This window comes from Notolepis coatsorum (genome assembly GCF_963971535.1).
Source record: "Notolepis coatsorum genome assembly, chromosome: 3".
Taxonomy (NCBI): Eukaryota; Metazoa; Chordata; class Actinopteri; order Aulopiformes; family Paralepididae; genus Notolepis; species Notolepis coatsorum.
Window position 1 is genome coordinate 103,669,739 of NC_140167.1, and position 22,022 is coordinate 103,691,760.

The 22,022-nt window shown below is 46.4% G+C and overlaps 1 protein-coding gene across 1 annotated transcript; it reads right to left on the minus strand.

The window, feature by feature from the left end:
• Positions 1-5,908: 5,908 nt before the first annotated feature.
• On the minus strand, positions 5,909-21,492 carry cybrd1 (cytochrome b reductase 1; the record flags this gene model as incomplete). Its single annotated transcript, XM_084310561.1, has 5 exons — positions 5,909-5,971; positions 6,858-7,194; positions 9,277-9,431; positions 19,685-19,893; positions 21,297-21,492. 4 exons carry the CDS (start codon positions 21,490-21,492, stop codon positions 6,903-6,905), a joined length of 852 nt encoding a protein of 283 aa, XP_084166687.1. The 3' UTR covers positions 5,909-5,971; positions 6,858-6,902.
• Between the last annotated feature and the right edge of the window lie 530 nt (positions 21,493-22,022).

Here is a 22,022-nt window from a genome sequence, read left to right on the forward strand (position 1 = left end):
GGGTCTCACGCCCTGGGGGTGGGCCGCCGGGCGCAGTTCGCACCGAAACGTCTGAGTGGCGCCTTCTTTTTATGTTTAAGATCAACACGCATATCTGCCCCTTCTCCTGGAGTTGGCATGTCGGCGTGGTTAGGGCACGGGACTGGTTCTGGTCGCGCTGGTCCGGATCAGTTAAACCCGTTGTCCGCCGGGGATGCAGATCTGCTGTTCTGGTACCCTGAGGGACTTGGGCTTTTTTCAGGGGGAAAAATGCTAGGTCGGTCCGGGTGTCACAGGGTTGAGCGCTATGGAACCCTTGTTGGGTACATTGTATTCTACACTGTCGTAATGGCTTACGGCCGTGCCAACCTGTACGCGCCCGATCTCGTCGGATCTCGGCCGGTCTTGGTTAGTACTTGGTTGGGTGACCTCCTGGGAATACCAAGTACGGGGTGCTGGGGCTGGTTTTCCATTCTTACGCTCTTCTCTTATGCATGGCGAAGAGGGGCCTGTTGGGGTGGTCTTGACCTCCTCGGGGGACCCTGTGCTCCCCGTATCACCGGGCCCGGTCCGAAGTAATGTTTTCGTTGACCCGTAGGCCCGGGATAACCCTGTTGGAAACTGGAACACGGGCTGCGGCAGTGCCGCAGGTGTGTTTTGGAGTTTTTTCCTGAGGGGTTATGGGACCAACCACCGCATAGGGTAACACCTGGGTGGTTGGTTCTCTGGTGTGTTGCTGCAGTGTCAACTCCCGGGTTGACCGGTTGAGGGTGCCCCTGCACGTTCATGACGTCTGCCAATTGTGTCAGCCTTCTCTGCCTCGACCCCTCTGGGTGGGGGTTTTTAAATGGAGGCTTGGTCATGCAACAACGCCAGCATACGCCCCTTCCGCCGGGGCGGCTGTGTTCAGCTGTCCTTTCTGGCGCCTGTCTCGTCCGCAGTCTCCAGGCTAGGGTTAACAGCCTGTTGCCTGGTTTTCCCCGGTGCGCTGCCTGCTTCCGTTGGTTAACCTTTTTTGTGTGCTTACGGCCATGCTGACTGCCTGTTGCAGGGTCAGTGTGCCAGGCGGTGTACTGTTGGGGAGGACAGGGCCCGCTCGGCTGAGGGGCCTTTGTCCGAATATGCTGGCGATGTGGGGGGCGGGGTCACTAAGTGCCCACCTGGTGGGGTCTTGATGCTGGCATCATGGACTTCTCCGGGCCCCCGTTCCAGGGGGTCCAGTCCCTTTGGTGGGTCTGGGTCTTCCTTCACGCTCCGCTGCTACGGCCTTGCCACGGGGTTGGGTTTGCCCTTGACCCCGTGATTCTGGGGGCAGTAACGAGGTTGTTCCCTCCGTTCGTTCCCGGGTGGCATGCGGGTTGTGCGTGTGTGTAGTCGTGGGGTCAAGCCACGGTCTGCTCACCCTGTGCGTTGAGTTGCTTGAGTGCCTCTTCGCACGGTCGGGTCCGTCGCCCTCCCGGGAAACCTCTAATAGGGGGGGTGCCCTCCATTAGGGGGGGTCGGGGGGGCTCGGCCCTCCCTGTTCTGTTGGTTGTGGGGGGCCTTCAGCTGGGTGTATTTGTCGGCCAGTGGCTCCGCTTGGCCTCCCTATGTGCATGAGTGATGCCAAGCGGATCCCCTAATGAAACAGAACGATAGGTTATGACTATAACCAAGTTCTGTTAATTAGGGGTGACGCTTGGCATCCGACGCCGCTGCAGCCCTTGACCTCACCTTGTGGTGAAAGCTTGGGAAGGAGGAGAGCAGGTGACCACACACCTGCTTATGAAGGTAAGCTGATGAGGGGTGTGGTCAGACTAATACTGGTATTAAAGGTACATTTGTGGAATTTATTCAGTGCGCGTGCACGTACGCGAGGGAGTGCATGAGTGATGCCAAGCGTCACCCCTAATTAACAGAACTTAGTTATAGTCATAACCTATCGTTTTCATTCATTCATTCATTCATTCATTCATTTACATTTTGTATCATAATAATCATAACACAGCGGCTGTTCTGCGAGTAGACCATCGCCGTCGGAAGCGTGTAATTAGCACTTTTCAGAAGCTGTGTGGTCCGGTCTTGAACTTTCCATAACGTGTCTCGATAAATCCATTTGATTAGATCCAGCACTGAATGCATTTAGTGATTATTATCACAACGACGATTGCGATAGCCGCTTTGCATTTCCTTGATAACGGACATAGGACTGCTCTGGAAATGCGTTGGAAAATCTGTTGGTAAAAGTAATGACGCCTGCCACGGACGTTAAGTTGGTGAAGTTTCTATAATAACTTTACGAAACGTGTGATCGATTTCTTTTTTAGTTCATGTTATTAGATTAGGCAATTATTGTATACACATGAAGCACTAGATAGACTATTTGTTTAGTTAAATAGTTGCAGGGCTGTACGTTAACTTTTTTTGCACATAGAACTGGTGCTACAGAGGTTGATAGTTTTGTAGCACAGGCCAAAATCTTGTAGCACAAGTATAAAATGTGTTATATTTGTACCAGTCACAAATGTGCCTATTGTATTTGTGTTATTTAGTTGAAGTGCCATGTTTGGCTGTCATTTTCATGCTGACAAGTTGACGTCACACAGCCAGACACGTTACGTGTAAGGAATTACATTACAAACATTACAAAACATTTTTAGCTCTTCCAGACATTTAAATTAAAAACTATTTATTGTTTTTAATACAAATAGACCTCCTGTTCACTATAAAGTGCCACGTTTTGATATATTGAGCTTTAAACTTTAAGTAAATTTTTTGGAACACACAACCCCTTCCTCTCCCAAACCGTTCCTGCAATTGTTTTATGTTGCATGATGATCATGCATACATTTATTATGTATTGTATTTTTTATGTTTAAATATCAACATCATCTGTCTGTCCACCCTCAGTACATTTACTATCAATATAATATACTCGTCTGACTTTATCATATCTTTTCAAACGCACACACACAGAGGGAGAATGCCCCCCCCCCCTCCTTCCCAGTCCTCCTTCCCAGTCCCCACTCTGCTGTTCTCTGTCGCTCTGAACAGGGCTTTAGCTTGTTGTTAGCTTATGCTAACGGGACGTTAATTCCGGTCTTAAACACGACGTGGTCATAAAGGAATGGCAAGGATTGCAAAGCATGTTGTATGCATTTGACCCGTTGCGGAATAAAACAGCAGGGATTTGTTTTGGGTCGCGAAAACACTATCCTTGCTCTGTTGCAATGTGCGTGTTCACTGTTCCAGACGCTACTGCTGCAGTGCTGAGACGCTACTGCTGTGTGGAGATGCATCCTATTGGCTGTGTGCTGTAGAGCGGATATGAGTCACGACACCACGGATTTTCAAAATTATCATAATGAACTGAACGTTGCTAGCTGTCGGAGCCTAGTTATTATAGCTGGAGCTGCGCTTGGGCAGAAATGAGACCCGCTACAGGATTTTCAAAATAAGACTGTTGTCATTCTATATTTTTAAAGAAACATTCCCAGGCATCTCGCGGCACCCCTGGCACCCCTGTGTGCTGCGGAACCCCTGTTGAGAACCGCTGGCGTAGGCATCACAGAGTGGCAATATTCATGATATTCCACTGGTTCTCGTGTATTATTTTTTATATAGCAAGTTGCACCGTCAGGAAAAATATAGGATGAATACAGACAATTCTAGGGTATTTTATATCGATTTCAGTGAACTTGGCGTAGAATTATTTTTCCTAAAGATGTCTTGTTGCTATGGAATTTCAAATGGAGTAGGCTATCAACAAGCTTGGCAACGCAAACGAATGACATATTAGGCAAGCGAAAGTCTGAGAAAGTCATCAGTGCCTTGGGGGATCAGCACCTTGGACAGTTTGGGAGTTGGACGACAGGCCTTCGACTTGGTGGTGTTGATTTCATTACGGCTTTTCTCCAGTGCGTCCAGCTCGTCTTTCGTTGGGCTGTTTTTATGAATACCGGTAGATGTAGGGCGGCCCTCTTTATCTATCCACTCGTTTATGGTTAATGGGTACGTTAAATCAAACGTAAAGTTGTCCGCGGAGTAGGTCATGTTGACACAGTTTCCGTTTGATGAATGGCAGTTGAAACTTTCGACAACATTCTAAAGCCAGCGCAGTGGTATATTCATGGTGATTTAACCGTGAGTGTATCATGAATATACAGAAAAAATAAATAACGCACATCCTCTCTGTTTGTTGGTGCTGAGCCAAACTGTAAAAACAGTAATACATAAGATAAAGCGGGGCTCGCAACTCATTAGTAGTTCCAAGGTGTTTATTTGATCACCAGGTGGGGCTGATATTCAATTTAGTTCACTTCCTGTATAAAAAGATGTCAGTGTTGTGTTGTCTTCATGCTTGAAGAAGACCGGAAGGGTCGAAACGTTGCATCTGCCTTTTTGTCAAATAAACACCTTGGAACTACTAATGAGTTGCGAGCCCCGCTTTATCTTATGTATCATGAATATACTCACGGTTTAGAACGCTCTCGACCAATCACAATGCGTGATCGGACCTACCTGTTGTATAAAGGTATTATGTTCTCTGACCAGTGTAGGTTGGATATAGGAACATTATGTTGGACCATATGTCAGGGTTCCCACAGACATTGCAAAATGAAATTCAAGGACTTTCAAGTACTTTTCCAAGCACTATTTTTCATATTTAAAGGGCATTAACACTTTGACTGCCACTCACGGCTTTTCTCGGATTTACAATAGTTACGTTGAAAGCCACTCACGAGATTTCTCGAATTTTTTTTCTTTTTCTTTTTAGCGATCTGAAATCATATTGCATCACGCGAGCCTACCCTAGCCTACCCAAAGGCCGCCGGCGATCAGATGTGAAAAAAGCGCCCCCTATCGTCTCCCAGATGACATCAGGGATTTTGGAATGGACTCAATGGATGGGGGAAAAAGATTATTCCAGTCCACATTTTCCAGTCGACTGATGCAGCCGGGGTTACCAGAGTTCATTCTGGAGACTCTGAGCCGCGGCAAGCATGAGATCTACTGTATACACGTTAGATCTATAAACTTATCGATTTTTTCAAATGGTGATCAGGAATTGGAATATACCAGTTGGATACCATCTGATGTCAGGTAAGGAATCTATGTTATCAGTGTTAGGATAATCAGACTCGTTTTGATGAAGATATACGCTTTTTTCTGATATGTGCTCCAGCGGTTTCACTGTAAAATCCATGAGGAAATGAAAACGGCTATTATCAGCGCGCGCCTCGAATGTGCGTGCATGTACGTATAATATTGATCATCTAGCGTTTATTTGAAAACGATTCATAAATAGGCAGACAAATATCAACGTTCTGGAATATTCCAGTAAAAGACGATTATCACAGAATGGCCCAGAATGGGCTGTTTTTTACCTCAAAACGGGTGCTTTTCAAAATGCTCTCAAACGGAAATGAAGCGATAAAAAACCAATCTGCCTTGACAGCACTGACTGGAAAATGATTCTTTGATAAGCGACGGGCAGATTAGACACATAGCCATCATTTAAAACATAGATTAGGCGATATTAACGTTAACATTAGTGCCGATGGTGGCTTAAAACCAATTTCCGACAATTAGTTACTTTAAATAAAATAAATAAAAAATTCTTGATTCAGATCATGGATGAACAAAACTGTAAATGTGAATGGTTGATTTGAATTTCAAAGACTTTTTAAGCGCCTTGTTAAAAAATTGGCTGTTTTCAAGGAATTCCAGGCCTTGACTTTTTCTCTGACCAGTGTAGGCTGGATATACAGTAGGAACATATTAAAGGCACATATTAAAGGGTAAGTTCAGTATTTTGGACTGATGGTTGTTTTCTCAGCACAATACTCAGCTCCTCCTTAGTTAGCCACAAGACCGATGTAAAGTTAATGGGGCCGTTGTAAACGCAGCTTTAAACATACTGGACTGCTTCGCTTTGGCCGCACTGCGAGTAGGTTTCAGCGTTTATTCAACCGCTGTGTGGTGTGGCATTGGGATCCGTTTTCAATGTTCACTAAAAGAGAAATCATACAATTCATTATGTATTCAACCTGAAACTCATTGGCCTTGTGGCTCATTTTCTGTTAAGAACATGAAGTATAAAAGAACACATTTTCATTGAGTGACACTTGTACAGACTGTTAAGGGCCTGTACAGACTGTTAAGGGAAGTACAGACTGTTAAGGGCTTGTACAGACTGTTAAGGGAAGTACAGACTGTTAAGGGCTTGTACAGAAGCATGGCCCTCTTACCTTACATTCGTTTTCTGGCTCAACTAGGAGACTGGAGCAGAACTCGGAGACTGGAGCAGAACTAAGGGACTGGAGCAGAACTCAACTAGGAGACTGGAGCAGAACTCAACTAGGGGACTGGAGCAGAACTCAACTAGGGGACTGGAGCAGAACTCAACAACTAGGGGACTGGAGCAGAACTCAACAACTAGGAGACTGGAGCAGAACTCAACTAGGAGACTGGAGCAGAACTCAACAACTAGGAGACTGGAGCAGAACTCAACAACTAGGGGACTGTAGCAGAACTCAACAACTAGGGGACTGGAGCAGAACTCAACTAGGGGACTGGAGCAGAATTAGGGGACTGGAGCAGAACTCAACAACTAGGGGACTGGAGCAGAACTCAACAACTAGGGGACTGGAGCAGAACTCAACAACTAGGGGACTGGAGCAGAACTCAACAAGGGGACTGGAGCAGAACTCAACAACTAGGGGACTGGAGCAGAACTCAACAACTAGGGGACTGGAGCAGAACTCAACAACTAGGGGACTGGAGCAGAACTCAACAAGGGGACTGGAGCAGAACTCAACTAGGGGACTGGAGCAGAACTCCACTTATCGACAACAGCATTGTTATGTAGACTTAGGGGTCAAAGGTCCTGAACGTACCCCTTAAAGACAGAATCAGCAGGCACACAGGTGAACACCAGTGCATCAGTTGACTTGACCTGCATCGTCCAGTTTACCACTCCTCCTCCTGGCCTCCCCGCTGGCCTCTGGGTCCGCGGTGGCCCTGTTGGGCTGCTCAGACAGGCCGGTGCCTACTTTGGGGCCGTCTCCCCCTGCCCCGCTGGGCAGCAGGTGGGTCAGGACCCGCTCGCTGGGGCGTTTCCAGGACGACCGCGTGGCGATCCAGAGGACGAGGGCTCCGAAGACCACGATGAGCACTCCCAGGACGTTGACGAAGGTGGCCTCGGGGGGAGAGTCCTTGTACTTGGGATCTTTCCTTTTAGTGAATGGATACAAATAAATGCATAATTGTTATTGCAATATTAGGCTACAATGTGTCATTATGTGCATGGCGTCTAGAATAGGGAGGTGTAGTGGTTACGTCATTGCCGTTTTTCCGTGTTCCACCCTCTGTCCAACGCAATGTATTTCCCCACATTGCCCGTTTCTAAATCGTCTCGTTTAAAACAAATAAAGCATTAACATTTGCACAGTGTACCTTTCTGTGCGTATTCATCCACAATCTATAGCTCAACATGAAAATATTCGCAATTAATCATAAAGAAAAATCGTCAAATTTTATTTCAACCAAAAATGCTTAAACAATAATGTTAGTGATAGAAGGGAACTCATTTTGTGCAAAAATGGAAAGCTTTTCAATTCCCATGCGGCAGAATTGTTACAATAGCCGATAATCCATTTCCCCAATGATAAATCCCTATACGGGTGGACCTCGCGGGCTGTCCAGAGTGACGTCAGACTACACATCCCTATAGAGGGTATTTTAGAAGCAGGGCATGTAACCAATTTAACCATTTCACACTACAGACTGTTAACCTTTCACTACCACACTACAGGTTAACCTTTCACTAGCACACTACAAAGGGTTAACCTTTCACTAGCACACTACAAAGGGTTAACCTTTCACTAGCACACTACAAAGGGTTAACCCTTTCACTACCACACTACAGAAGGTTAACCTTTCACTACCACACTACAAAGGGTTAACAAATACTCTATTATTCTAATACCTTTTTTAGAATAAACTGATCAAAAGGCTGGTTAAATGTCAAATGGAGTTTTTACATACATGCATAATAACCAGCCAGTAAACCATGCTGCATTCATTCTGAGAGAAAATACCTATTATTCCAAATGCTATTTATAGGGTTTTGACCATAATTACACTACTGTTGCTATTTTACAATGAACTATAATGAATTACGGTTCATACAGAACATGCCAGTGTTGAAACTAATGCACAGAAGCTTATTTCCTTGTTGTAATAATATATTCTACCAATGGGCGCCAGCTACGCATGGTCCGACCTGTGCTTAAATATACGCACAAAGTCAAGCACAAGTTCAAATTGATAAATCCCACACTTTGCTTAGAAATGATCATACGCACGGGTTACGCACATATCTGTGCGTACGCCACGTTGATAAATGAGGGCCCAGGTCCTTTAATAAGATAGGATATTCCTTTATTGATCCCCTTGGGAAGATTCTGGGGTCATAGCAGCATGGGGGAGGGGAGGTACAGGTATGGACAGGGTAATAGTAGAAAGACATAAATATAGGCAATAAAATTTGATCTGAATATAAAAATATGAGAAAAAGGTGCAAGATAAGTGTCTATATAATTATGTTGATCAGTGGCGTCATTTCAGTAAAAGCCAAGGTATGGCGAGGAGGGAGGGGGGACTTTTTTTGTCAAATCAATTGTGCAATAGTCACTTTTGGTGAGTTGTTTCTATACTATTCACTTATATGACATTTAGGACTACACAAGCATTTTTAGTATATAAATGTGTCAACAGACTAAAGCAGGGAACCACAATATTTTGCATACAAATTATGCAGGATGTAATATCATAACTGTCTATTATTTTTCTTGCAATTGAGCCAATTTTCCTTAGGTACGGTTTTGAAGTGTGTGTTCAACAGAATGTAGTATCAAAAACACATTCACAAAAAGTATGGGTTACTGAATGCTGAACTGCACTGTTATAATCACTAAGCCATTGTAAGACCTTACCTGTGTCCCTGTATCACTTGTCTCTGCTGCCCTTTGATTAAAAAACGTCTGTATGTCGATTTTCCTTTTTTTTGGCATATTTTCAGTTAGTCACAGTAAAAGTCACCTAGTAAAAGTGAGATAATTGACAATATCAAAACATGCTAGGGCTGTACCGAATAGTTCGAAGCTTCGTTCATAATGTTGACATTCAAATTCTAAATCAACATTAAAAAAAAAGAAAAAGAAAAATGAAATTTATTTTTATTTTTATTTGCCAAGGTATGGCGAGTGCCATACCTTGCCATACCAAAACGACGCCCCTGATGTTGATACTTACAAGCCAAAAATGAGTTTCTCTGTGATGCCCATCAGAGCGGTGGCTATGACGCTGCTGAAGATGAAGAGGCCGCTGTAGATGTGCAGGGGCATGAAGGCTGCTCTCAGCGGCGCGGGAGTGACCGGGACGAGGTAGACGACCAGCCCCAAGACAAGCTGCTCGGGGGAGGGGAGAGACGACCGTAACTACGAGCTTACTCACTGTGATGCTACAACAAGACAAGCTGCTCGGGGGAGAGACGACCGCAATAACTAGCTTACTCACTGTGATGCTACAACACGACAAGCTGCTCGGGGAGAGGCGACCGTAACGACTAGCTTACTCACTGTGATGCTACAACACGACAAGCTGCTCGGGGGAGGGGAGAGACGACCATAACGACTAGCTTACTTACTGTGATGCTACAACAAGATAAGCTGCTCGGGGGAGGGGAGAGACGACCATAACGACTAGCTTACTTACTGTGATGCTACAACAAGATAAGCTGCTCGGGGGAGGGGAGAGACGACCATAACGACTAGCTTACTCACTGTGATGCTACAACACGACAAGCTGCTCGGGGGAGGGGAGAGACGACCATAACGACTAGCTTACTCACTGTGATGCTACAACACGACAAGCTGCTCGGGGGAGGGGAGAGACGACCATAACGACTAGCTTACTCACTGTGATGCTACAACACGACAAGCTGCTCGGGGAAGGGGAGAGACGACCATAACGACTAGCTTACTCAATGTGATGCTACAACAAGACAAGCTGCTTGGGGGAGGGGAGAGACGACCATAACGACTAGCTTACTTACTGTGATGCTACAACAAGACAAGCTGCTCGGGGGAGGGGAGAGACGACCATAACGACTAGCTTACTCAATGTGATGCTACAACAAGACAAGCTGCTCGGGGGAGGGGAGAGACGACCATAACGACTAGCTTACTTACTGTGATGCTACAACAAGACAAGCTGCTCGGGGGAGGGGAGAGGAGAGACGACCGTAACGACTAGCTTACTCACTGTGATGCTACAACAAGACAAGCCGCTCGGGGGAGGGGAGAGACGACCATAACGACTAGCTTACTCACTGTGATGCTACAACAAGACAAGCTGCTCGGGGGAGGGGAGAGACAACCATAACGACTAGCTTACTCACTGTGATGCTACAACACGACAAGCTGCTCGGGGGAGGGGAGAGACGACCATAACGACTAGCTTACTCACTGTGATGCTACAACACGACAAGTTGCTCTGGGGAGGGGAGAGACGACCATAACGACTAGCTTACTCACTGTGATGCTACAACACGACAAGCTGCTCGGGGGAGGGGAGAGACGACCATAACGACTAGCTTACTCACTGTGATGCTACAACAAGACAAGCTGCTCGGGGGAGGGGAGAGACAACCATAACGACTAGCTTACTCACTGTGATGCTACAACAAGACAAGCTGCTCGGGGGAAAGACGACCGTAACGACTAGCTTACTCACTGTGATGCTACAACAAGACAAGCTGCTCGGGGGAGGGGAGAGGAGAGACGACCGTAACGACTAGCTTACTTACTGTGATGCTACAACAAGATAAGCTGCTCGGGGGAGGGGAGAGACGACCATAACGACTAGCTTACTTACTGTGATGCTACAACAAGATAAGCTGCTCGGGGGAGGGGAGAGACGACCATAACGACTAGCTTACTCACTGTGATGCTACAACACGACAAGCTGCTCGGGGGAGGGGAGAGACGACCATAACGACTAGCTTACTCACTGTGATGCTACAACACGACAAGCTGCTCGGGGGAGGGGAGAGACGACCATAACGACTAGCTTACTCACTGTGATGCTACAACACGACAAGCTGCTCGGGGAAGGGGAGAGACGACCATAACGACTAGCTTACTCAATGTGATGCTACAACAAGACAAGCTGCTTGGGGGAGGGGAGAGACGACCATAACGACTAGCTTACTTACTGTGATGCTACAACAAGACAAGCTGCTCTGGGGAGGGGAGAGACGACCATAACGACTAGCTTACTCAATGTGATGCTACAACAAGACAAGCTGCTCGGGGGAGGGGAGAGACGACCATAACGACTAGCTTACTTACTGTGATGCTACAACAAGACAAGCTGCTCGGGGGAGGGGAGAGGAGAGACGACCGTAACGACTAGCTTACTCACTGTGATGCTACAACAAGACAAGCCGCTCGGGGGAGAGGAGAGACGACCATAACGACTAGCTTACTCACTGTGATGCTACAACAAGACAAGCTGCTCGGGGGAGGGGAGAGACGACCATAACGACTAGCTTACTCACTGTGATGCTACAACACGACAAGCTGCTCGGGGGAGGGGAGAGACGACCATAACGACTAGCTTACTCACTGTGATGCTACAACACGACAAGTTGCTCGGGGGAGGGGAGAGACGACCATAACGACTAGCTTACTCACTGTGATGCTACAACACGACAAGCTGCTCGGGGGAGGGGAGAGACGACCATAACGACTAGCTTACTCACTGTGATGCTACAACAAGACAAGCTGCTCGGGGGAGGGGAGAGACGACCATAACGACTAGCTTACTCACTGTGATGCTACAACAAGACAAGCTGCTCGGGGGAAAGACGACCGTAACGACTAGCTTACTCACTGTGATGCTACAACAAGACAAGCTGCTCGGGGGAGGGGAGAGACGACCATAACGACTAGCTTACTTACTGTGATGCTACAACAAGACAAGCTGCTCGGGGGAGGGGAGAGACGACCATAACGACTAGCTTACTCACTGTGATGCTACAACACGACAAGCTGCTCGGGGAGAGGAGAGACGACCATAACGACTAGCTTACTCACTGTTATGCTACAACACGACAAGCTGCTCGGGGGAGGGGAGAGACGACCATAACGACTAGCTTACTCACTGTGATGCTACAACAAGACAAGCTGCTCGGGGGAAAGACGACCGTAACGACTAGCTTACTCACTGTGATGCTACAACAAGACAAGCTGCTCGGGGGAGAAGAGAGACGACCATAACGACTAGCTTACTCACTGTGATGCTACAACAAGACAAGCTGCTCGGGGGAGAGGAGAGACGACCATAACGACTAGCTTACTTACTGTGATGCTACAACAAGACAAGCTGCTCGGGGGAGGGGAGAGACGACCGTAACGACTAGCTTACTCACTGTGATGCTACAACAAGACAAGCTGCTCGGGGGAGAGGAGAGACGACCATAACGACTAGCTTACTCACTGTGATGCTACAACAAGACAAGCTGCTCGGGGGAGGGGAGAGGAGAGACGACCGTAACGACTAGCTTACTTACTGTGATGCTACAACAAGACAAGCTGCTCGGGGGAGGGGAGAGGAGAGACGACCGTAACGACTAGCTTACTCACTGTGATGCTACAACAAGACAAGCTGCTCGGGGGAGGGGAGAGACGACCATAACGACTAGCTTACTCACTGTGATGCTACAACAAGACAAGCTGCTCGGGGGAAGGACAACCATAGCGATGAGCTTACTTACTGTGATGCTACAACACAGAACATTTGAGTACTTTTAGGACATACTATAAAAAAAGGGAAATACTCCCAAATTCCAGCCTGGGACTATTTAGTGTCACTCAAACAATGTACGAATTCACAAGTCAATCCTCCTCTCACCATTAGATTATTCAAATGTATTGTCATCATACAGCACAAGTACAGTACAACCAAAACAAGTTTGGGATTCATCCAACCAGAGTGCAAATGTAACAGTAAAGTGCAATAGTAATATACAATGTATAGGTGATTAAACTAGGTATAAAATATATAAATTACTGAGTAATAGTGTTAATCAGATGTATGTACAGAGTTGTAGTATTAATGTGTACAGTGATATACAGGTGGTATGGTAGTAAGTCATACTGGCCAGCAGTGTAACTAGTAAGAGTAGATAAGGGATATGTAGTTCTGTTTCGTTATGGCTTCGCTCAGCACCAGTTGCACTGTACTTCACTTCGTGCACGAGCACTGAATAAAAAATTCCACCATGTACCTTTACATCCCAACATTCGTCTGGCCACACCCCCATCCGCTTACCTTCATAAGCAGGAGTGTGGTCACCTACTCGCCTCCTTCTTCACTTTCACCACAAGGAAGTGCCTGCGGTCAGATCCCCACTTGACGAGGTTGTTAGTAGAAGAAAGTTGGAAAAACAAAAGAACGGGAAGATACGTTGACATCATATCTTTATTTTCTCTCTCACTATTTCGAGAAAATACGGCGATATTGTCTTCGTTACTGGAGTGTCTGGAAGATGGTCATTCCGACCTTCAACGGCTTTTGCGTATTAGGAGCTCACGCCGCTGACATGCCCCCCAGCTACAGTCCTCCTTGCTGCGGCTGGATGGGGTTGCCCTCCAGTCACACAGCTGGACTGTGGGAAGCACCGACTGTTGTGAGAAGCGGTTGTTTCCAGGTTGGGTACGTACTGTTTTGCTTGCGAGCTCTGGTTGTTGTTGATGCTGTGGGGGTTAGCTGACAATTTACGAAACGCCGACTTCAGGCTGGGGTCCTCTGCTCGGCTTAAACGGCGGTCGGAGGATCTTGGTCTGACGCCCATGATGGTCAATCTAGTGGGCCCCGACCAGGACCTGGTGATCCCAGGATTCTCGAGCGGATGCTTCTCTGTCCCGTGCAGGCCCCATCTTTCATATACAAATGAAAGTATACCCTAACGAGGAAATGTGGGCATAGGATCTTCTTTATCGGGAGTTCCATGCTCAAAGTCGGCTGCAGCCCGAAATGGGAACTGTGCTGGCCCCCTGCATGTCTGGATCACAGTTGAAAACTGTGTTCTGACATCCTTTTTCTTTTCCCTCTTAGGGGAGGGACTTGGACAGCCTGTCTGAAGTGTGGCTTGTTATGTCGTTGTGTACAGTTCAGGTGATAGCTGCTTAGCTTGCGTGCTAGTTGTGGACTACTGTGTTAGCCAGTCAGCTGTTAGCTGCGACGCTAGCCCGCTGTGTTACCAGGCTAGTAAACGTTAGCTTGTTGCTATCGGTCGAACGGCTGTTAGCTTAATGCTACACTGTTGAACGTTTTCTATGACTATAACATGCCTTAAACACTCTGACTACGACGTCATCTTTGACAGAGGATGTTAGTCGAACCTACACCGGAGCCCTGCCAGTGAGGACTGCGTCAAACATAGAGAAACGTAGCGGCTGGGTGGCGCAACGACGTTATGAAAAACGGCGTTCCTCTGTAGCAAGAGTGTACTTTTGCCATTTTTTGTTGTGATGAATGGTTGTGTGTGTCTTGTGATCTACAACTGGGTTAGGTTTGGCCACAGAAGCACATGTGTAAGTCTGGTACCGGGGCTCTTAAAGGGGGCCCTCTCTATTCAGTGTTTTTTCCTTAGTAAAAATCAGATAGCAGGTTAGCACATGAGCTGTGTGAAGCTGTTAGATACTTCATGTAGCAGACTATGACTGTGTCATGCTCTATTTGTCAATACATCGTATCATGGGTGTGGGGTCGTAAAGGGGTGAACTGGTAATCCTTTCCTCCCCTTTTCTGATTGGTCAGGGGTTAAAACCTCCTGTCCTTCAAGGTTCCTGTCACGTTGCTGTTCGGCACGTTACAGGGTAAGAGGGGGGGGGGGGGGGTTTCCTGGTCCCACGCCCTGGAAGATTGGGCGTGTGCGCCGCGGAAATTCCCCCGCCATAGAGTACGTCACTGAGCGAGTCTCTGTTGGTAAGACTTCCGTGGGTTGTTCAGGTCCATGTTATGGATCTGTTTCAGGGAGTTGTCAGAGCTCCTCCTCACGAAGCTCCTCCTCGGGCCTTCTGTGAGTTCGGACTCTCCTTCCCTGTGAGGGAGCCTCCTCAGAGTTCAGAGCCTCCTCCTCAGATTGTCAAGGTGAGTAGAACTTCAAAAAGGAGTTCTGCTCTATTGTGTGTGTATTCGATTCAATTCGATTATTGAGTGTGTATTGGTTCAGTGCCTCCTCCTCGGAGAGCCCTAAACCCAAATATTACATAGCTCAATGTTGCAATATATTCTTTCAATCTATACAGCTTGCGTGGGAAGTCTCTCTGGGGATTTCCGTCTCCTCCCTATGGCGAGGGTGGTGGGATGTAAAAATGTAAACAATTTTTACCCTCAGCTGCGTCTCGTGGGATTCATGTCAGTCTGTGTTTCTTTCTTTTTTGAATAAAAAGAGGAAGGTACATGAAGCACGACGGCTCCGTGTCGTTCTCCCAGGCGACTTGGAGGAACAATGTTTGGTGTCTTGCTAGACTATCCATTGATGTGTTTGGGTCTCGACGCATACATAGTGCTGGCTTGGTGTGTTTCTGTTAAAGAATCACGCAGGGGCTAAGTGCGCCTTGGTTGCTTGTTAAAACAGCGTTTTTATAGGGCAACTGGGATGGAGTTTTGTCTCTTCCGAGCGCCAGTTTACTAGGTTGTCTTGATGAATTCTCGTTCATATCTGGGGGATGTTAACGGAATAGATCAGAACATAGGTAGAGGGGTCTCACGCCCTTGGGGTGGGCCACTGAGCACGGTCCAAATGGGACCGTCTGGGTGGCGCCCTCTTTTCATGTTTTAGATCGACACGCATACCTACCCCCTCTTCTGGAGTGGGCATGTCGGCGTGGTTAGGACACGGGACTGGTCTGGTCGCGCTGGTCCAGGTCAGTTAACCCGTTGTCCGCCGGGGATGCAGATCTGCTGTTCTGGTACCCTGAGGGACTTGTGCTTTTTTCGGGGGGAAAAATGCCGGGTCGGTCCGGGTGTCACAGGGTTAGGCGTTATGGAGACCCTTTGTTGGGTACATGTTGTACTCTGCACTATCGTAATGGCTTACGGCCATACCAACCTGTACACGCCCGATCTCGTCCGATCTCGGAAGCTAAGCAGGTTCGGTCCTGGTTAGTACTTGGTTGGGAGACCGCCTGGGAATACCAAGTGCGGTGTGCTTAGGGCTGGTTTTTCCATTATTTTCGCTCCTCTCTCACGCGTGGCGAAGAGGGGGCTGTTGGGGTGGTCTTGGACCTCCTCTGGTAACCCTGTGCTTCCCGTGCCGCCGGCCCCGGTCCGAAGTAAAGTTTTGTTGATACCGTAGGCCTGGGATAACCCTTTTTTGAAAACTGAAACACTTGTACTGCGGTATAGCCGGTGTATACCCGCAGGTGTGTTTTGGAGTTTTTTCTTGAGGGGTTATAGGAACAACCACCGTCTGTACCGAGAGGGTAGTTGATTCCCTGGTATGTTGGAGCAGAGTCAACTCCCGGGTCACCCGGTTGAGTGTGCCCCTGCACGTATGACGTCTGCCAATCATGTCAGCCTTCTCTGCCTCGACCCCTCTGGGTGGGTTTTTTTTAATGGAGGCTTTGTCATGGTGATCAACAACGCCAGCATACGCCCCTTCCGCCGGGGGGGCTGTTTTCAGCTGACTCCTTTGGCGCCTGTCTCGTCCGCAGTGCTCCAGGCTCAGGTTACAGCCTGCTGCCTGGTTTCCCCGGTGTGCTGCCTGCTTCCGTTGGTTAATCTTTTTTGTGTGCTTACGGCCATGCTGACTGCCTGTTCTGCAGGGTCAGTGTGCCAGGCGGTGTGCTATTGGGGGCAAAGGGCCCACTCTTGGAGGGGCCTTATCCGAATACGCTGGCGATGTGGGGGGCGGTGTTACTAAGTGACCGCCTGGTGGGGTCTTGATGCCTGGCGTCATTGACCTCTCCGGGCCCCCTTTTTCCAGGGGATCCAGTCCCTTCGGTGGGTCTGGGTCTTCCTTCGCGCTCCGCTGCTACAGCCTTGCCACGTGGTTGGGTTGCTCTTGACCCCGTGATTTTGGGGGCAGTAACGAGGTTGTTCCTTCCGTTCGTTCCCGGGTGGCATGCGGGTTGTGCGTGTGTGTAGTCGTGGGGTCAAGCCACGGTCTGCTCACCCTGTGCGTTGAGTTGCTTGAGTTCCTCTTCACACGGTCGGATCCGTCTCCCTCCCGTAAGCCTCCAATAGGGGGGGTATCCCCTATTAGGGAGGTTCGGGGGGCTCGGTCCTCCCCGGTCTGATGGTTGTGGGGGGCCTCAGCGGGGTACATTTGTCGGGCTATGGCTCCCGATCAGCTCCTGTTGTGCAACTGGTGCTGAGCGAAGCCATAACGAAACAGAACGTAAGGTTATGTATATAACCAAGTTCTGTGAGTTATGGTGCGCTCAGCACCAGGACGCCGCTGCGGCCCTTGATCTCGCCTTATGGTGAAAGTTTGGGAAGGAGGCGAGTAGGTGACCACACTCCTGCTTATGAAGGTAAGCGGATGGGGGTGTGGCCAGACGAATGTTGGGATGTAAAGGTACTGTACATGGTGTAATTTTTTATTCAGTGCTCGTGCACGAAGTGCAACTGGTGCTGAGCGCACCATAACTCACAGAACTTGGTTATATACATAACCTTACGATATAGTATCTACAGATATGTAAAAAGGATAATAATGCAGGTAAAGACAGATGTGGATATATATATACACGGTAGAATATATATATATATATATACACACGGTATATACAGCATTATTGTACATGCTATCATACAGAGTTATATAGGTTTTATGCAGGTGTATAAGTAAGTATATAGAAGGATTGTATGCAGGTATATTCAGACAGATATATGGATATATAACCATATACTGTGCTGTCTAGGCTATGCATTGGTTTGCATCACATATTAGGCCGGTATTGGTTCTCCAGGTTCTAGTTTTGGAGGAGACTTTAATAACATACGTTCACATTATTGTAATGAGTGATCAAATCAATAAGAGCATAATGTGAATTATTTCATTGAGTGGCATTCCTCTGACTTTTGAACCACTTGAGAAAATACTTAAATCCCTATAAAGGCTTTCCAAGGCTCTGTGGAGTATAACATCAGGGGGTATAGGGAGGTGTAGTCTGATGTCACTTTAGTTTCCCGCGCGGTCCACCCGTATAATAATACACTTTATTTGTATAGCACCTTTCATACAGAAACTGCAGCTCAAAGTGCTTCACAACAGAAAAAAAGACAGGCGTAAAATGAGCACATAAAGTGCAGACATATAAAATCACAGTTTTTCACATTAGGATCTAACATCCTAACAGGCCACCTAGTTTATGGTTTGATTAAGTTTTAAATAGACAATAATAAAAGGAGCAAGATAAAATAGACAGAGGGATTTATCATTGGGAAAAAGTATTATCGGCTATTGTAATAATTCTGCCTCATGAACATTGGCAAGCTTTCGATTTTTGCACAAAATAAGTTCCCTTCTATCATTAACATTAATGTTTAAGCATTTTTGGTTGAAATAAAATTAGTTAAAAAGGTTGTTTAATTTGTCGTTAAAAAAGAACTACACTTACCAGTAGAACGCCTGTCGTTCAGTGCTGTCGCCTAACACACGCCACGGCCATTGTGTAGTTCCTCAGTGAACGAAAACATAAACTTTGACGATTAATTGCGAATTTTTTCATGTTGAGCTATAGATTGTGGATGAATACACACAGAAAGGTACGCCATGCCAATGTGCATGCTTTATTTGTTTTAAACGAGACGATTTAGAAATGTGTCCATTGAGAATACATTGCAATTTCAAGTGGGGTGGACCGTGCGGGAAACAACAATGACGTAACCACTACACCTCCCTATTATAATATATATAATTATAAAGGTGCTGTAAGTGGCATTTGTTGGTTAAAATAAGTGATCTACATGTTAAAAATAATAGCTCTACATTCTATCATCACTGATATAGAGTGTCTGGTCAGTAACATGGGTCTCCCAGTCCCTCCGCTCTGCAGTAAACAGCCATCACTGATATAGAGTGTCTGGTCAGTAACATGGGTCTCCCAGTCCCTCCGCTCTGCAGTAAACAGGAAATACATGTTCTTGTTATCCCGTTCCCACTTCATCCAATTAGGAGAGAGAACTCTACACTGCAAAAATGGTCTGACTGAAAAATGAGAAATAAAAACTAGTTTTAAGCAAATGTGTCCTTGAAACAAGTAAGAAAAACTGCTGTAAGCAGTAAGCAAATTTGGCTCTGCAAGATTGTCTTGAAATAAGTTAAGATATCTAGGGTTCTCTCTCCTGATTGTATAAAGTGGGAACGGGATAACAGAACATTTATTCTCCGTTTACTGCAGAGCGGAGGGACTGGGAGACCCATGTTACAGACACTCTATATCAGTGATGACTGTCAGAATGTAGAGGTATTTAACACTTATTTTACCAAAATAAATACCACTTACAGCTCCTTTAATCAATAAACAGTGACAAACTAGGAGACACAAGTGTACAGATATGAGTGCAATTGTAGCCCAGGGAAAAGTACAGCATTTCTCAAGGCTAATCATAAAGATGTAAAATATCAAAGTGAATTCACCTGTAGAGCGTATAATATTACAGCTGCCAGTCCCACCCAGCTATGCAGGCTGTACATGTTGGGGATGTTTGCAGTATTGTGGAAGTCAAACACGGCTACGAGAGAGATAACTGCAAAACTGAAGGCCAGTAGGTTTAAGCCTGCATGGATGAGCTTCATCATGAGCTTACTGCACTGCCAGGTCCACGGGAGTCTGTACACGATAATGGCTGAAAAAAGAACATCTGTGTCATTCAACAATATCTAAATGCCATTGCTTTCTTCTCAAGGTGACGACGGCACTAATGAGCATTACTGGTCCTTTTGTTACACTGTGCATCAAATATTAGCAAGCTATTACAAGAAAAGGTTGCACCTGGGCGGCTGGGTGGCGCAGCGCACATTGCGCTCGTCACCAACGCAAGAGACACCGGTTTCGACTCCGGCTGTCTGCGTTGCCTCCGGCTTGGGCCGGCCGTCATACTGGCTCAATTGGCAGAGTCAGCGGGTGGAAGTCGATGGGTGGTAATCTGGACGTTGTGGACAGCGACTCCTACAGGTCGGTTGGGGGACGCCTGCACAGCAGAGACAGGAAATGGCGGGGGGTAGTGTGAGCCTCCTACACGTTACACCTCACCAATGAGAGTCCGCGCTGGCAGGTGAAAAGATGCGACAGGCTGCCTTCTCGTGTACCGGAGGGGACACGTGATGCAAGGCTTCTATCCTCCCTACGACCGACCTGTGGGGGGCATATGCGAGCAACGTTCAAGACAGGGGAGGGGAAAATTGGAATCAGCAAAATTGGGATGGAAGAAAAATTTAAAAATAAGGAGAAAGTGGATATAAAAAAAAAAAAAAAAGTTGCACCTTGCCTGCCACAAGGTGGCACCACAAGCTACCTCATTCCATTTAAATACTGTATTGTAACCATCAAACCTTACATACAATACAACCATACAACCTCTGCATTGTATATTGCACCACAAGCTACCTCATCCCATTTATATTGTATTGCAACTACTCTGCATTGTATATGTACATTATGTATATTGAAATTGTTTCGTCTTGTTTACACTTGTTTAAGTACTTGACTTTCTATTTTATACGTATTATACTTTTTATAATTATCTACTTTTTACCTAGCACACTCTCAGGAGCAAAACAGAAAGAAGCATTTCATACAAAGTATCCTGTATTTCTGTATGACAAGACAACTAATAAAGAAACTTGATGTGCAATGAACCAAGGTTTTCGAGAAAAAGAACTATCTTGAATGGAGTGTACAAAAGGTTGGTGATGAATGTAAGCTATAGTCTATTACTTGTTGAAACTATAAAATGTTCAATTACAAGGTCGATTTTTAAGTGTTTTAGTCTCATACTACGCCTTTAATTGTCTGACATCATTCATTACTTCGCAGATTTCAAGATGACTGGAAATTGTGAAACTATTATAACTCTAGAGAATGAACCTGCTACTATAATAGTTATAATAGTTTCACAATTTCAAGTATGTCAAACATTTTAGTTTACATTGCCAGTTATGGGATAACACTCGGATATTATAAGCTACAACCAAACTGGTAAACAAACACTTTTTTAATGGGATGTAACGTGAAAACCAAGTTTCTCACCAAGTCCCTGGATGAAAATAAACCCGGTAACGGTCAGAACCGGGTGCCAGTTGAACTCGGCCAGCCCTCCGTCCCATGCCAGACCTTCTTTGAAAAACAGAACCCATCTCAGGACAAATATTATAGAGACGAAACCGACAGAAACGGCGACGGTTAGAGCGAAAACGAACTGCTTGAAATCCTCCATCGTCGCCATCTGTGTCTGACAGGAACACAGCAGCCGTTAGGACACAGCCTCCTTCCAGCGGTCACTCTGGGGGGCCGGGCCAGAGACACGCAATTTAGGGGAGGTACAGGTATTCTCGAAGACACTCTGACGTCACGAGACGAGACCGCCGCCATCTTAGTTTGGGGGACAACCAACAGGTGTGTGTAGGGGCGGGGCTAGGGTGTGGCTACTTGGGCTTAAGCCCCGAATGTTTACTGAAAAGCCCCGAATCTATTAAAAAAAATATTATAAATATATATATTTTTTTTGGACAATTAATCATTGTTACATGAAAATATGTTTGCACCAGATTTAGCAGAAGCTCATTTCTATCTGTAGTCTATCCAGCTGCTAACTGTATTTGAGTGAGTTAAGTCTTGGTGTCATGGTAGACTCAGACCTAAGCTTTAAATCACAATCAACAAGTTGACAAAAACATAATTCTTCCACCTTAGAAACATAGCTAAAGTACGGCCATTTATAAATCAAAAGGATGCTGAAAACCAGATCCATGCCTT